Consider the following 16,244-nt stretch of genomic DNA (forward strand, 5'->3'; position numbering starts at 1 on the left):
ACTTTTGTCACTCTTCATATCTCCTCCGGCATGCATTCTTCCCCGAGTTGACATCGGCTGGCTCACACCGTGCTATCGTGAAGCTCCAGGCGGTTGTAGCATCGTAGACAAACGGCAGAAGTCCAGTAACACCAATATTCCCCACTCAGTACAATACCAAGGCCAAAATGTTGCAATGATGCATTCGCCCAGCACCACAAAAAGGGTCGAAAGTGTAAAATAGGGTCGCTGATGGTGTAGTGGCACACTCGCCTGACTTGTGTGCAGGCGAGTGCGATAGGTTCCCACTCAGTGACAGTGTGGATGTGGGTGTGAATGGCTGTTCCATTCGTCTATGTGTTCCCTGCGACTGACTGGCGACCAGTCCAGGGTGTAGGGCCACCTTTCGCCCGTAGTCAGCTAGGATATGCTCCAGCATCTCGCCTGACCCTGTACATCAGTGATTCTCATCCAGTGTGCCAAGGCACATCCTGGCTATTTAATTTCCTTTGATACTACCATTAGCCGCATAAGAACCTCAGCCATCTCGAATTTGTAAATCATTATAAGAATTTCATTACTATCTAGCTGTGCCCTGCTTCATCATGCATTGCTTACATAAGCAGCCACATTTTCTTTGAAGTATTTTTTTTAATCACTTCATTTATTAACAGGTCAATGTCAGGTTCATACCACAGTAAAGAAGAGGGATTGGAGGAAACTCAAATCGACACGTTGCTTCAGTGCCAATGCCTGAATCAAGTTTAGCCTGCGTGCATGGATTTAGCTGCTGAGCTCTATCTAACATTGTGATATAGGCGCTGATAAACAAACCTTTATTTAAATAATCACTGTTAACATTGAAAAGCAGATAAATAGCTATTTAAATTATTTCGCTTTAAAAATACAATAGGGAAAAATGCACAACCCAAATTGTTGTCAAATTGAGGACAAATGTAAAACACTCGGTGAAAGGTAACCATTTATTTAGGTTTACAGCCGAACATAAAAAGCTGTGATAATAATGTTACCTGCAAATAAAAAACGATGTTCTAAAAAACAGAATGCAGATTGATGAATGTATGTCGAAAAAAAACCCTTCTAGGGAAAACTATCAATTTGTAAGTGATCAGAAAGTTTCTTTCATAACAATGTCAAAAAGAGCAATGTGGGGCCGATCAGCACAGAAATTATAGAAATTTCAAGACGACAAAATCAGTCATATATTTTGGATATACCTACTTATTGTCGTTGTGAATATGAGACCACTAAATTACAATATCCGCACACAATTAATACAAATGAAAATTTGATGCAAATGTCACTGGAACCTCGCGTATCACGTATGCGTTTAAGCAGCGCAAGTTTGACAATTTAGATCACGTGATCATCAAGTAGTTGAATTTCATTGGTTTTCACTTCATACACCACAATTTGATTGGCTATCCGTGGAAGTGGCGACTGGTTGCCAAATAGCACAAATGTCATTGGTCATATCCCTTATCTGCTGATGTACGGTCGCGTTTAGTAGTGAGGTGTTTTTAGTGTACAGAATTGCTTTGCAAGCGAACGTTTATGTTGTGATCCTTTTACCATATTTATCGTTTTTCCATATTGGGAGTGCATTTCAAACGGAGCTGCTGGCATTGAATCAACCTCTGGTTTTCAGTATCAAATACTGACGAGCCGCATAGTCGCTACATCTGTTTTTCTTGCAGCAAAACAAAAATGGATGAGGAAATTAAAGGCAATCCCACAAACGAGGAAGACAGACCTGCTCATTGTGAAGAAAAATGCAGAAGCGTAAAAGATGATGTCAAGTACTACACTTTAGAAGATATACAAGTTCATAACTTGAGCAACGACACATGGCTCATCATCCACGATAAAGTTTATGACATCACGAGTTTCCTCGAAGAGGTAAGGCTTTGACTAAAGTATTTTTGTGCTAGCTGCGTCATTACTTTACGTTTTACTTCTAGTCTTGGGCTAAGGCTACTTCCTGGAAGTAGCCGAAGATTCCTGTGTCATACAATGACGTCGAACAGCCATTGGCCAGTCAAACTGTAGAGTGCGCATGCGCAGCCAACAAGTTACGTCCATCAAGGTTACTTTAGTTCATACTTTGCAGGTAAAAGTGCAATTTACAGCAGTGGCCCTAACTGGCGTACAGTTTATTACCATCCACAACTTGATCTATTAATCATAAGACGTTTTAATCAATGTGTTTGTGCCACCACTTTTATTGTAACCTCAATGGCCAGATGAACTTTGCTTGTTTGTTGGTTATTTCAAATGGTGGATAATAAAGTTAACTTCTGGATTTTTAATATAAATAATTAGTTTGTTATTGCAAGAGGATTATGCAAACACATGCAATTAACTTGCTTTTTAGTCCACCCTGCCTTAAACTTTTTTGGTTTGCCTTAAAGTTTTTTGGGGGACAGTGACAAGTAATTGCATTGGAATCGATAGATTTTTTTTTCTTTTTTGTAAAAATGTATGTTTTTATTTATCTAGTTGCATAGTGTCTATATAAGTGCAGTGCTTAAGAAGTGCAGTCCACGATAATACATATCATGAAACATGAAAAGTTGAAGTGATAAATCCACAGCTTTGTTGTTTATACCACACTTGTTAAAGTTGTCATAGTGAAAGCTTTAAAGACTGCAAGTCAAAGTCTTTTTATAAGTTAACAAATAAAGTAGATGGATAAACAGTCTTTCATATTAAGTAATGGTTCTTTTGCCTTTATTTTAGTGTTTTAAGTCACGATCACAATGCTGAGGGATAGGGGAAAAAATGCAATTGGATTATTTTTCACACTCGTTCAGCCGTAAAGTCATGAAATTGTATTTATATTGCACTTTTCACTGCAAAGACATACAACAAGTGTATCAATACAATAAAAAAATAAACAAATCAGCTCTCTCTAATCTTACTGGAATGTCTGCCTGAAGAGGCAGCGCTAAAGGTATTGCACTTCACAATTTGAGGGACTGCAAGGCTCTATCACCTTTACCTTTTAATCTTGTGTGCGGGTCAATATTATAAAAATCAGATCACATTGACATACCAGGACAACAGAATGACATCAAATCACTTGTTATTTTGAACCTAATTGAGGAAACAAATGTCAAGGTTTGGGCCTATTTTGAGTATTTAATTGTTTTGTGTTTGTAGCATCCGGGAGGTGAGGAAGTGTTGCTGGAGCAGGCCGGTGCAGATGCAACAGAGAGCTTTGAGGACGTGGGTCACTCCACGGATGCCAGAGAGATGCTGCAGCAGTTCTACATCGGGGAGCTTCAATTGGTAAACTACAACTTCTGCTACCTTTGACAGTTGGTGTTTACTTTCATTCTCATAGAATGCAGAAGAAAAAAACAAATCCCGCCACATGATATAGCAGGCTATGAGAGTGCGCGCTAGTACATGGCAAATGATTGACATGTCATCGGTTGTGCTGTCTGTGTCTGATAGGTTGGTCTTCCTTAAAACAAGGTGATTTCTTTAAAAAACACAAAAGAACAACACCTGAAAACTCCCCTTTAGATGATTACTTACAGTACTTATCCATTAGATCAGCTCTTGTATTGGATCACATTGGATTATGCAGTTGTACCTAATGTTGTGGCCAATTTTTGTAGTGTGTTGTGTCATGAGCACATTTTGTGAAGTTGTCTGCCACCAGTGATTTAAATGTACCGATTGTCTTTGCAGGATGACAGGAAAAAGGAAAACCCAAAGGTAAAAACAAAAGTCTCAAGGTTCAACTTAAGAGTTACAAACGAAACATAATTTCCAAATGTCTTTGTTTTTATTTTCTGTTTGCTGCTGCAGGAAGTAAATGTCACTTCGGGAGAGTCGAGGTCAGTCATCAAAATTTCAGCCGTACTGTATAATACGTAGACATTCTATACAATGTACCAATAAGTATCTAATTCTGGGCAAAGAAAATGACTGCTTAAAGTGGTGTAATGTTCATGATAGTATCACCATGAATGTTTAATATTGATGTTCTTTACCCCGACCCCAGCAACTCCTGGACCACATGGGTGATACCAGCCATTGCTGCCACCGTCATTGGCATCTTGTATCGCTTCTACGTCTCCTCTTGAGTGCCGGCATTCCCGTTTGTTCTCATTCTCTTCATCTGGAGGCCTTGAAATGTTTGACCAAAACCACCTCGCACAGTTTACCCCTCGATCCGTCTGACAATAGCGAGGGAGGATGTCATTGTTTGTCTCCCCTCAAGTCGTCATCCTCCAAGCCCAGCACATCGGCAGTCGAGGGGAGACTGTTGACCTCACTGCCTCCAGCTTTTTATTTCATCTTATCTTTTTGCCTGTTCTTCTAATTGGTGTATTTAACTATGCATCGTTTTGACTCAGTTTGATCTGTATTGATTTTATCTGGCCGCTGAGAAGAAACAACTGCAAACTTCTCACAGAAGGAAACGGCATTAAGATTTTTGATCTAATTAGCATCATGGTATTGGTAGACTGACTGAAAATGTTTTTTTTTTTCATTTATGTGGAGGAAAAAAACACCTTTCACTTTCACTACTGCTATAGTTCAACTTCGCCTGTTGGAGTTGATTGCATCTTTCATGGATCAGTTTGCTTTTGTCAGTTTATGCATAACCTGTTAATTGGCATTACAGCACATACGTTGTTTTCCTATTTCCCTGAAAATAGTCAAATTAATTGCAATTCTACATGTCAAAGAAGAATACATAAGTAGGAATTGTATTCCGTGTCTCTTTTCAAATTGGTATAGCTAATGCATGTCTTATTAACCTGTCCCAAATATTTTTTTTACTGGCAGCTACTGAGTTTAAGTTGCATCAAATTGGATTCCTTCTGTCTGCAAAGTTTAGGATATGTTAAACGTGAAGTGTGAAGAATAGGAAAAATATTACCCATTCAGTCATGAATTTTACATCACTGTTGTTTTTCTTTATTTTATACCATTTGATCACTGTGTCCACCTGTGCAATTGGAAACCCATTATCTGCCTTTTAAGTTGCACCGTTTCAGAAATCTGGGTTATGCTTACACACGATCATACAAGTTGCAGGAGTCTACATGTACTTTGCTGCCATCTCATGTGATTAAAAACCTGATGAAAATAAATATTGCACAAATATATTCAGCACTGTTTAATTTTGTGAGACCCACATTTCCAAAACATGCATGTTAGGTTGATTGAAGATTCTGAAGTATCCATCGGTTTGAATGTGACTCTGAATAGTTGTTTGACTCTGTGCCCTAAAATTGGCTGGCAACTCGTCCAGGGAGTACCCCACATATAGACCTGAGCTCACCTAGGCTGTGACCTTAACAATTACAGCCCCAAGCCATACAGAAAATGAAATGGACTTAAAATTGTGGAAAGGTTGAACACATTAAAAAAAAAAAAAAAAAAGTAAAAGATTGAATAGATGTAATCATAGGACACCTGGAGACATGCTCCTAAAGGCCAAATGACGTCAATTATTCCAGACGGGTTTGGGTCACTTCAGAGTTGCTTCACATTCTTAATATTCATTGGCAAGAGTTCAGTGCCTCCACATCAACATGTGTGATCAAAACTCTATCACACTAATTGTTCCCCATCCCCAAGCGGCTGTGTTTCTAATAATTGTGGCCACAAGGCGTTGCATTGATTAATATCCTCTGTTGTGTTCCCTTTTTAGATATTCATGAATTAAAAAAAAGATTGTAACTGCATGGCTATAAAAAGTAGATATTACTTGACTAAGCTTCGACGTGTAACCTAAGTTATTTTTTTATGCAAAGGCAAAGTCACTCATCACAGTCCATGGATTGGGAAATTCAATCCCTTAAGCAAAAAACAAAAGTATATTTTTTACTTTGTATACTGAAAGGACAACAATATTGTTACCAAGAATATGGAAGTTCCCACTTTGCATTCATTGTCATAACTACCACTCTTCTTCCACTTTCATTTTTGTCCATTCATCCAGATGAATATTGGTGAGGTCACTGATGCTGTCTCACAATCTCTTTTCTCGTTTATCCCACAGGTGTTTGATGGGGTTTAGGTCAGGGTGCCCGTATGCTCTAAATCAAATACACCAAAGTTTAGAAGAGACAATGTCGCTTAAGTCAAAATTTTGTTTGATGGGTGATGATTGGTTGATGACCTTTTCGAAACAGATCAATCATCGATCCTCGTTTGACAGAAGTAGGACCTGAAGTCATTGATGTCATCGAGGCAAATCTTCAATCATCGATCCTATAATTTGACATTAGTAGCAACAAACGTCATGGAGGCCAATCATCAACCATCAAACAAAAGTTGATGGGTCGGTCTATGTGGGTAACATGACATAGGTCAGAGGTCATTACATCATTTCTGTTTAGAGGTCAAAGGGTCACCCGTCAATCAAATTTTGATTTGATAGCCGAAGTGGCAGAATCACTCCTTAATAGAGATGTCAAAATGCCCTTAAGAATCAAAATGAAGACGAAGACCGATGAAGAATTCAGATTCAGGGTTAACTAGGCCAAAACCGGATTGATTATTAATTAATTAATTAAGAGTGAACACTCTTTAGTTACTTCGGTCCATAAACCTTAGAATACATACATACAACCGGTCAGCTTGTACTGCCATACTCACTCTGAACACAAGGGGCCACTACCAACTCAATGTGTTGAGCTTCTCAGGAAATAAAATGTTAACATGTTCATGAAACCCACTGAAATGCAGACATCACTAGTAACATCAGTGGGCACATTACATTCAATGCCGTCACACATGGTTGAAATTATGTTACACACTGAGGAATAGCAGCAATTGGCTCTTGTTTTTTTTTTTTTTAAACTGACCATTTGCAGTGAGATGACACCACCATTACTGCTGAAAGACAACATAATGAGCAAAGTGATATGAGCCTTAACGACACATTTAAAGGGGAAGTCAACTCAAACATGTTTTTTCAAGAATATGTTCCCAGCAGAAACACGGCATTCTGATTAATTTTGAGTTTGTGGAATATAAATTAAGCAGCAAAATACACTCGTTTTAGCCATCTCCGGCTGAAAATGACATCACAACAGCTCCAACGACCAATCACGGCTAACCTGTTTTCTGAATGTAAGGCGTGATTGGTCGTTACCTGAGCCCTGAGCAGTTGTGATGTCATTTTCAGTCAACAGAAGACAAAATGACAGAGATGGCTAAAAACGAGTGGATTAACACTTAATCTACAAACGCAATATTTATCAGAATGCCCTGTTTCAACTGGTGATCTTGCATAGAACATCCATCCATTATCTATACCGCTTATCCTCACAAGGGTCGCGGGCGTGCTGGAGCCTATCCCAGTTGTCTTCGGGCAGTAGGCGGGGGACACCCCGAATTGGTTGCCAGCCAATCGCAGGGCACACAAACAAACATCCGAACTCACAATCACACCTAGGGGCAATTTAGAGTGTCCAATCAACCTACCATGCATGTTTTTGGAATGTGGGAGGAAACCGGAGAAAGCCCACGCAGGCGCGGGGAGAACATGCAAACTCCACACAGGTAGGCCGGAGCCGGGATCAAACCCACGACCTCTGAACTGTGAGGCGGACGTGCTAACCAGTCGACCACCATGCCGCCATGCTTGCATAGAAGCAGCATAGAACATATTCTTGAAAAAAAAATGTTTGTGTTGACTTCCCCTTTAACTCATATTCCACAAACGCAATATTAATCAGAATGCCGTGTTTCAATTAGTGGCCCTGCTGGGAACATATTCTTGGAAAAAAATATGTTTGGATTGATTTCCCCTTTAAATAGTGTGTCCCATTTAGAATCAAATTTGTGCTCATTACGTCCATCCATGTCAGCAGGAATGACTGTCCAAGTGTCCAGAATGATGAATCCCTGTCAGAGAGCACCTGTGGGAGACTATGAAGCTCTCATCTAAACATGAGAGCATGTCAATTATTTCAACGAGAGGCGAGGCTGCTAATGCACATCAGTCCTGGGAGGCCGGTTGCAGCAAAGATCGCAAATGACTGGAAAAACACTTAGAGATGCCGAGGGGGGAAAAACATGATCTTTGAAAGGTCAACTTCAAAGGTATACATGCTTGCCATGATTAGTTCTTGCACGGACCAATGTTAAGATGATATTTCACATTTGCACTCAGGGACTTGGTAGTTCAAGACACACACCCGTCAAGTGGAGCATGACAGATTTTCTGTCCTCTCAGAAAAACCCCAGGAGTATTATAAAAGCTTTGACAGCTAAAAGCTTCACTAAAACAAGCCACTTCTCCTTTGAAGGACTGGGAGGTCATTTAGGAAAATTCAGATGCTTTCCTGCTGAGTCACCTTCGGTGTCACCTAAAATGGAACCTGGAAGACTACAACACGGTGAAAAATGTAGCTCCCTTCAAATTATAGGGGCAAAAAATGCGATAATTACAATTTCCACTATAACTACTAGGGAGCAACTAAAGCACTCAGTCACACTCCCATCTCAAATAATTACCTAAAATTAAGGTTATTTGGCTAAAATGATAAAATACTCAACTCTGAAAACAAAATATAACTTATCAAGATCCAACGAAGTGAAATGCCGAGCCGATTTGCCCATTCTGCAACATAGGCAAATGCTAATAATGTTCAAACCCGTTATAACTCTTAACTTTCAGTGGAAAAGCCAACATACATTGTTTGTTTATGATATGATAACTTATAATTAACTTTTCGAAATGGGCCAGAAATATCGGCATCTTCAAATTTGACAAATCGCTGTATAAGGGAAAATGAATCAACGTTTCACCAATGCAGAGCAATTTCATTCTAATTGTGCAGTCATCCACTTGAATACTGCATGCATGACATATGCAGACACTTTTATTTTTAGAGATTTTTATTCTTTGTAAAGGGCAGAATTTTCCAAACAGATCTTATAACATATTTCATTTGATTGGGCAGGTGTATACTTAATGCCGTGACGAGTGTTTAACGATTCAGTATTCTGATGATAGTGGAGAGCACCAGCCAGATAAAAACCAAGAGAATGATAAGCTGGCCTCACTTCATCTCGCTGCACATGCAGCTGACTTTCTAATTTTCCTCCACCATGGGTGCTCGTTAAAACATCATAAATTCTTCTTGGATTATTAAGAGTGTCGGCCGACCAGGACATTTTCAATGCACGTAGTTTGATTAAACTCTAAGAACTTTACAGAACTTGTAATTACAAGCTCCTGAATTCATCATTGTGCTCCGGATGGAAGGGAGTAGGGACAGTGTTTGCAGGAAAAAGAAAGCACTTTTCACTTTATTTTCCTGCAACAAAAACAAACGATTAATAATAGCACTCAGACAGCTCAGAACTCTGCCAAGGCCAAACTGATAAGTAAGGGGAAAAAAACGTTTATTATATTGTGTGCAGGATATCGATGAAGCTGCTTTGCTGATTTCCATAAAACTTTGTATTGGGATGGAGCATGGGCCAAGGAAAAAAGCCATTCAGCATTAGTGTAGAGCCAGGAAGTTTCTTTTTAACAGTTAGGTCTCGCTTGGGGTCTAATAATGCTTTTTGTTTTTCTGTTATGTTGCTTTTATACAACACACACAAACTGCAGACAATGCAGTATTTTCTCAGACTAAGCAGCTCACACAATTCAAAAGGCATAATGCTTTATTTCTTAGATCATTCGTAAGCCATATATTATCAAAAGTTAATCCCTTATTTCACAAACAACAATAATTTAAACAAAGATCTCACATGTGAGTTTGACATTTTGGAATGCACAATATGGTTACTCCTATGTGGTGACGCTCGCCCATGATGGCGCAACACACTGCAAAGGCTAAAATACATTGCATTAAATAGCTCAAAATGTATGTCCTCTATTGGACGCCTCCGCTTGCTTTTCAAGCAGCGTTCACAGCACACGTCACTCTGACGAGGCCCCCGGGTGGCAAACGTTAGATGGGCAGATGAAGCGCTTCATAGGAAAACAAATAACCTCAGAAGTTATCCAGGTTATCTCCTGGCAGCACGGCCATCGTGACCTTTCTGCAGTGTGTCACTGCTTAATTACTTTTCTCCTTGCATACACTCAAATGGCCTGACTTAAAGGTTAACCTCTCCCAGCTGTTATGTGTCAACATTTTCCATCCTCGCATTTAAAAATGAGAACGAGGCGGATGGCAAAGATCCTCGCAGTCACGTACTTCCACAAACGAATTGACGTCCGCAGATTATGACAATAGAAATACTAATTTCGTAGCAATGTGTAACAAAGACAGTTTGCATATGTGGTGCGCAGGCTGGGCTGGAGCGTTTACTCTAAAACTACTAAAAGGTGGTTTAAGAGGTGTTCACTGACCGCGCATTCAATCCTTGCAACACTATGGGCTGGGTTGGGGGGATAAAACAAAACAAATGGAAAAACAACAACAAAAATCCACAAGAGTTGTAAACAGAACACAATCTTTTGACTGCATGTTCATAAAAGTAAATAAAATAAATACAACATAAATCTATATTTTACAGTGCATATCTGCAATTATTTTATACACTTGTCATCACAGCCTCAAATCATTTACATATCAACTCAAGTCCACTTTGAATGCATTAACTGGTGAAGTAGCGTCAGTCATAAAAACACAAGTCCTCTACCATAGCCTGTATGGCACTTCTCACAGCTGCTAGGCTAAGGTCATCAGCGTACAGGTGGAGGAAACACTGGATGAGCGCTCATGGACTCTGTTGTTGGTATCCAGAAAGCCTGAGCCAAATGGATTCTTGGGTGGTCTGCAGCATCCCAGAGTGTTGAGCAGTGACGGACAGAGGGCGTGAGCCAGTCGATGCACGATGAGGTGGAATTTCTGTCGGAAGCTTTTGTTGATCCAGAAGTAGAAGATGCAGTTGAGGAAACCATTGGACGTTGGCAGCCAAACCACCACAAATTCTACCCACTCTGGTACAGAGCTACCCGACAGTGCTGCGGTAGCAAAAAAAAAATATGAATGAGCACACATATTATACATTGTATATACAATGTTCCCTCGCTACACCACGGTTCAGTTATTGCGGCTTCAGTCTACCGCGGGGTTTTCATTTTTGTGACCATCACTTCGTATATCGAAGGATACACCTCACTATTTGATGGGTTTTCTTGCTATTTTACTTCCGTTTCAGTTGGACCAGTCAAAACAATGTCAATTTTGGGGGGTGAGAAATGGAGGTTACAGACTGTTTTCAGAAATGAATGTGAGTGGAGCGCACTCTGTCTCCAGTAGCACACGAGGATGATGAAATGTCCACTTAAAGGCCTGCACAATACATCCCCCCCCCAAAAAAAAAAAAAAAAAAAATCGGCATTGTAATCATGGCCCATGCAATATGCATATCGCAAAGACGTGCAATAAGTGTTACAGGGAGTCCTCATTTCCTACACGAACGAGTTCCGTTCCTACACTGGCGATTTAACACAAATGTCAGCGTATGTCGGATTTCACCGCTAAAGTCGAAAATATACGTCAAAATACAAAAAAAACGAAAATACATTAAAATAAAAAGCATAGGATGCTGTACTTAGCATTACTGCTGAGAAGTGGATGGAGAAGGAAAGGAGGTCGAAAAAGGAAACGATACTGCCGGCGCGCAGACACGATCGAGATACAGCGCATGCTCAAGCGCAAGGAATACTGGTCTTTGTAGTACAGGAAGTGCTTGCATGCAGAAGTGCGTTGTTTGGCGCTGAACCCACCACAAATACACAAGCAGAGGTAAACAAGCTCAGAGACGCAGCACAAAAACACACTTTTGGAGCGAGGAGGAAACCGGCTGCTTCATTCATGTGGTGAGTGACATGAATATTAAGTGTTTTACAGACAGTTGAATATAACAAGCGGAAATGACGTTCGTTTGAGTCATGACGCCGTGTGTTGCCATACGCAGTAGGTTAGTCAAATGCCGGAGCCACTCTGTCCGCTCAACCCCGTAAACGGGATATTCAGAATGTTTCAGAAATCCGAATTTTGACTTTAACACGAATATTGACTGCATGTAAACTTAGTCACTATGGTGCTAAGGACAAAATGGAGGAGGAGGCACGGGCATCATAAAGTCAAAACGTCGTAGGTCGCGTACGTCGTAATTCAAAGACTGCCTGTATATGGAATTGTATGCTTTTACATGACTTTGACAATGAGATAAGATGCAACCTTAATGTGAGAATGTAGATGACAGACGATTACATAGACTGAAAAAAAAATGGGCTTCTGACAAAGCTTAATCCGACTATTTTTTAAGTTTCCCGTCTATCGTTTATTGCCTACAAAACGGCCACCCGCCATAGGCGGATAGGCGGACCGGTATGGCACATAGGCAGAATGCCCAGCTCTGGTATAAAGTACATCAAACATCCTCAAGGTCACAAATAATGAGCCTAAAGTCTCAAATAAAGGGGAGGGGGGAAATTTAAGGTAATCATTCAGAGAGCAGGACATGCATACATTTAATACTGAGCTTTGAGGGGATTTTCCTGGATATCAGATTAATAGCAAGCCTCTTTGGAAAAGGTCTTCATTTCTAAAAATACTCAGCACTAAATCCACATTACAGCACGACAGCAAAATGGCTGAAGCGCATGAGAACATTTCCAAAAAGGCACTACTCATAAAATTGGCCTTAAATCAGTGTATTCATGCTCAGGTGTCCATAAAAAGGGCCATTCAACCAAGTTTGAAAATTGATGGAGGGTGTTGCAGAGATGGGATATAGGCATGAAAAACATGAGTTACAATAAAGTAATCCAAAGTCAACTCGCGTTCACATATATTGGATATGACCGATTCTTCAAGGAATTCTAAATCTAAGATGTGGGAATGTCAATAATAGCCAAGTTTACTTTTTACTTGCCTCATTCCCTCCTAAAACTTCCACCGTTTCTTGTTAAATACCATGTTCTTGGTAAAAGTATGAAATTGGTGCAGGCTTTAAAGGATTATTTTCCTCAAAGATTGCAAGAGAGTCCACAAGTGACTCACTCATCAATAACAACTCTAAGCCCTTGAAGATAAACTAGGTCCTAGGAGTGACAAGGACAATGTGGAAAAAGTCATGTCCAAAATATCAACACCTGCATTTATCAGAGATGCTAATATAAAAGGATGTGAGCTTAGTAAAGAGGAGCATAAAGATCTGATGAGATTCACGTTCAAAAGTGATGGGCACACGTTCCTCTTCCTTTTATTTTTTTTTACCCTTGTACTACACATGCAGATATCGCTGTCCTATGTAAACCCATCACTTATTTCGTAATTGACCCAAAGCTTAGTCACAGCGACTAACAATGTGAGGTAGACAAATGTTAGTTTTGCCTCAAGACATAAAGAATCCACTAACACGTTTCCTGGTTCAATTTGGATTGCTATTAAAATCAGTCCTCTTCATCATGCTGAACTAGACCATGCCTAACAAAAAGAGGAACTGAGCTTTCAGTGTCACAGCAGATACCAACAAAGACACACAGAGACTGGAAGAGTTACAGAAAGACACAGAAGTGGATGTGGGTGCCGTCATAACATTGATTTACAGATGACATAACATGTTTTTACGAAGTACAAGAATATACTCAGTTAGCACTGTATTCTCTGGTTTTCAGTGGATCGTTTTTAATTCATGGCCTACAAATGTTTTTCACAAATATTTACTGTAATTATGACTAATGTTTCATTAGCTTCCGTTGATGACAGACTATGACGTGTTTTGCCTTGCATACAAATTTGGATAGTCACAGCTGTAGGAGCAAATAGTTAATGTGCAAAATATTATTTTGATAGGCATGCTTCAGAAACGTTGGGTGTAAATAGACCTACAGGGTCATCAGTGTCATTTAAACAGATCTCTTACCCAGAGGCATCTCCAGACCTCAGGGGAAGTCAACCCAAACATATTTTTTTCAAGAATAAGTTCTATGCAAGCCCACTAGTTGAAACAAGGCATTCTGGTAAATATTGCGTTTGTGGAACAAGAGTTAATCCGCGCGTTTTTAGCCATGTCTGGGGGCTGCCATTTTGACACTGAAAATGACATCACAACTGCTCAGGGCTCAGGTAACGACCAATCACGGCTGATCTGTTTTCTGACGCTGAGGCCTGAGTGGTCGTTATCTGAGCCCTGAGTAAATTAATCAATTAATCAGAATGCCGTGTTTCAACTAGTGGGCCTGCTGTGAACGTATTCTTGAAAAAAATATGTTTGCGTTGACTTCCGCTGTAAATCGCTTTTTGTGAAGATGCTTTGCTCATTTGCTGTTCGAGATGTATCATCAAGTCATAACTCATTGGATTAATACTGACTCATTGCTTTTGATTGCACTATATCATTGTAACAGAATTTAACTAATATTATTTGCCGATTTTATGGCTAGTACGATGGCCACATCCAATATGTCGGGCGAGCTGACATAACGCTGCTGACACCAATGTAATATGTTCCTCCCCACTTGCCGTGACAGTCAAACGCATAATGTAAGAAAACCTGATGTTCCCTAATGTTCAAAAACTACGATCAGTCATCACCAAAATTTATGTTAACATCTCTACTTACAGTATACGTACATCAACCTCTGAAAATATAAGGACTATCATTCACCCCAATTTTACCGATTTGTTTACTGTAGTAATTGCCTTCGCATCGAGGAAAGCTTTTAGTCCATAAAATACATTATATATTATAAGTAGCATTATATAGGCGGTAGTTGTGATTTTTTAGAGGATGATGTGCGCCTAAGTAGAGACGCCCACATACATTTTGGTGACGAATGACTACAATTCGACATATTACGCAACGTAAGCTTTTTTTCTTTTCTGTTTTTACGCTCAACCATCTTGGTGGGCTGCCACGGTGACTTCTACACCTGTGCTTACCGTTGTAGATCATTGCTGCGATGCACGGCGTCCAGCAAGTAAAGTAAGCAGCCATGACGGGCACCAGCACCCTGGAGGCCACGTTGTGTCTCCTCCGGTGCGCGCTCTCGAACTGTCGCAATTTGCGGCTCTGTCTCCGGGCGGCGCACCACACTCTCATGTTGGCGTAGGCCATGACCGCGGAGCACGGGAAGAAGATGGAACAGGCCAAGCTCAGCGAGTAGCCCACGTTGGTGGAGTAGGACGGGTTGCAGACCAGCGACGCGGTGGAGAAGTGGACCTGGATGATGCCATCCGGAAAGCATATCGGCGCCAGGAGGCAGGGTGGGAAGCACCAGGAAAAGGCGATCAGAAGCAAAGTCCGCCTCCTGGTCATCATGGACGAGTACTTGAGGGGGTAGAGCACCGCGACGTATCTCTCCAGGCTGATAGCGGCCAGCGTGTACATGCACGTGGAGTATACGGTTGCGTTGCAAAAGGCCACTAGGTGACACAGCTGGTCCGGCCCGTCCGTGTAGTCCTTGAGGAGACTCACCCACAAGTTCAAGGGCATAACCAGCAGCCCGAAGGCGGAGTCCGCGGCCGTCAAGGAGAGCAGGAAGTAGCGGGAGCTTCTCGACCAGCCGGCCACGGACGACGTGATCACCAGGAGGACCGCGATGTTCCCCAAAGTGATCATCACCCCCAGAACGATGATGACGCTCACCTTGACGGAGCGGTGGTGCAGCTGCGCCATCCTTTGGGGGTCAAAGTCTACGCTGGAGATGTTAAGTGAGGAGTTCATGATTTTCTTCACAGTGACATTTTAGTAGCGAAACTCTCCCCCTCGCAAAAGCGGGGCGTTTAAGACAGCTAAGATGCGGCCTAACGTTCGCGGCGTTGGATGGTCGTCCTGCAGCTTCTTGCAGCCATTTACACAATCAGTTGCACACCTGAAACAATTAGTGCAGGGCTGCAGGTAAAAGCTGCCTCCCACAATCACTGACAGTATCAGATTATTTCTGGTATGTTCAGTTTTGCACGCAAAATGGTTACAACGGTAAAAAAAAAAAAAAAAAAAACAAGATGAGAAAACAAACATTAATACTCACAAAAAAAGTTTGGGATATTGGGCTTTAAGGTGAACCTAAAATCCACTACAACCTTCTATCAGAAAATGATTCGACCTTCTCTAAACTTTTAAACACATGTCCAACTGCTTGGTGTGTCATACTTTTTTTTCACAACTTTCTGATTTTCAAGAAGGAGCAGAAAGGCAAAATGAACAACAGGGGTTTGTTTTTCATTTTCAAGGACATCTACTACTATGCCTTTCTGTGAGTCTTCCAGTTGATATATCTCTGT

The 16,244-nt window shown here is 40.8% G+C and overlaps 2 protein-coding genes across 2 annotated transcripts; one reads left to right on the forward strand and one right to left on the reverse strand.

Moving 5' to 3' along the window:
- Positions 1 to 1,438: 1,438 nt before the first annotated feature.
- On the forward strand, positions 1,439 to 5,127 carry cyb5b (cytochrome b5 type B). The gene is made up of 5 exons (XM_086026935.1): positions 1,439 to 1,899; positions 3,163 to 3,291; positions 3,700 to 3,726; positions 3,820 to 3,848; positions 4,016 to 5,127. Exons 1-5 carry the CDS (start codon positions 1,708 to 1,710, stop codon positions 4,095 to 4,097), a joined length of 459 nt encoding a protein of 152 aa, XP_085883061.1. The 5' UTR covers positions 1,439 to 1,707; the 3' UTR covers positions 4,098 to 5,127.
- Positions 5,128 to 9,636: 4,509 nt separating this feature from the next.
- On the reverse strand, positions 9,637 to 15,863 carry LOC147150141 (histamine H2 receptor). Its single transcript, XM_086026913.1, has 2 exons — positions 14,901 to 15,863; positions 9,637 to 10,966 (listed from the first exon to the last, which is right to left on the reverse strand). Exons 1-2 carry the CDS (start codon positions 15,682 to 15,684, stop codon positions 10,671 to 10,673), a joined length of 1,080 nt encoding a protein of 359 aa, XP_085883039.1. The 5' UTR covers positions 15,685 to 15,863; the 3' UTR covers positions 9,637 to 10,670.
- Between the last annotated feature and the right edge of the window lie 381 nt (positions 15,864 to 16,244).

This window comes from Filicampus tigris, chromosome 3 (genome assembly GCF_054856515.1).
Source record: "Filicampus tigris isolate MCC_2025a chromosome 3, RoL_Ftig_1.0, whole genome shotgun sequence".
In the NCBI taxonomy this organism is placed as follows: domain Eukaryota; kingdom Metazoa; phylum Chordata; class Actinopteri; order Syngnathiformes; family Syngnathidae; genus Filicampus; species Filicampus tigris.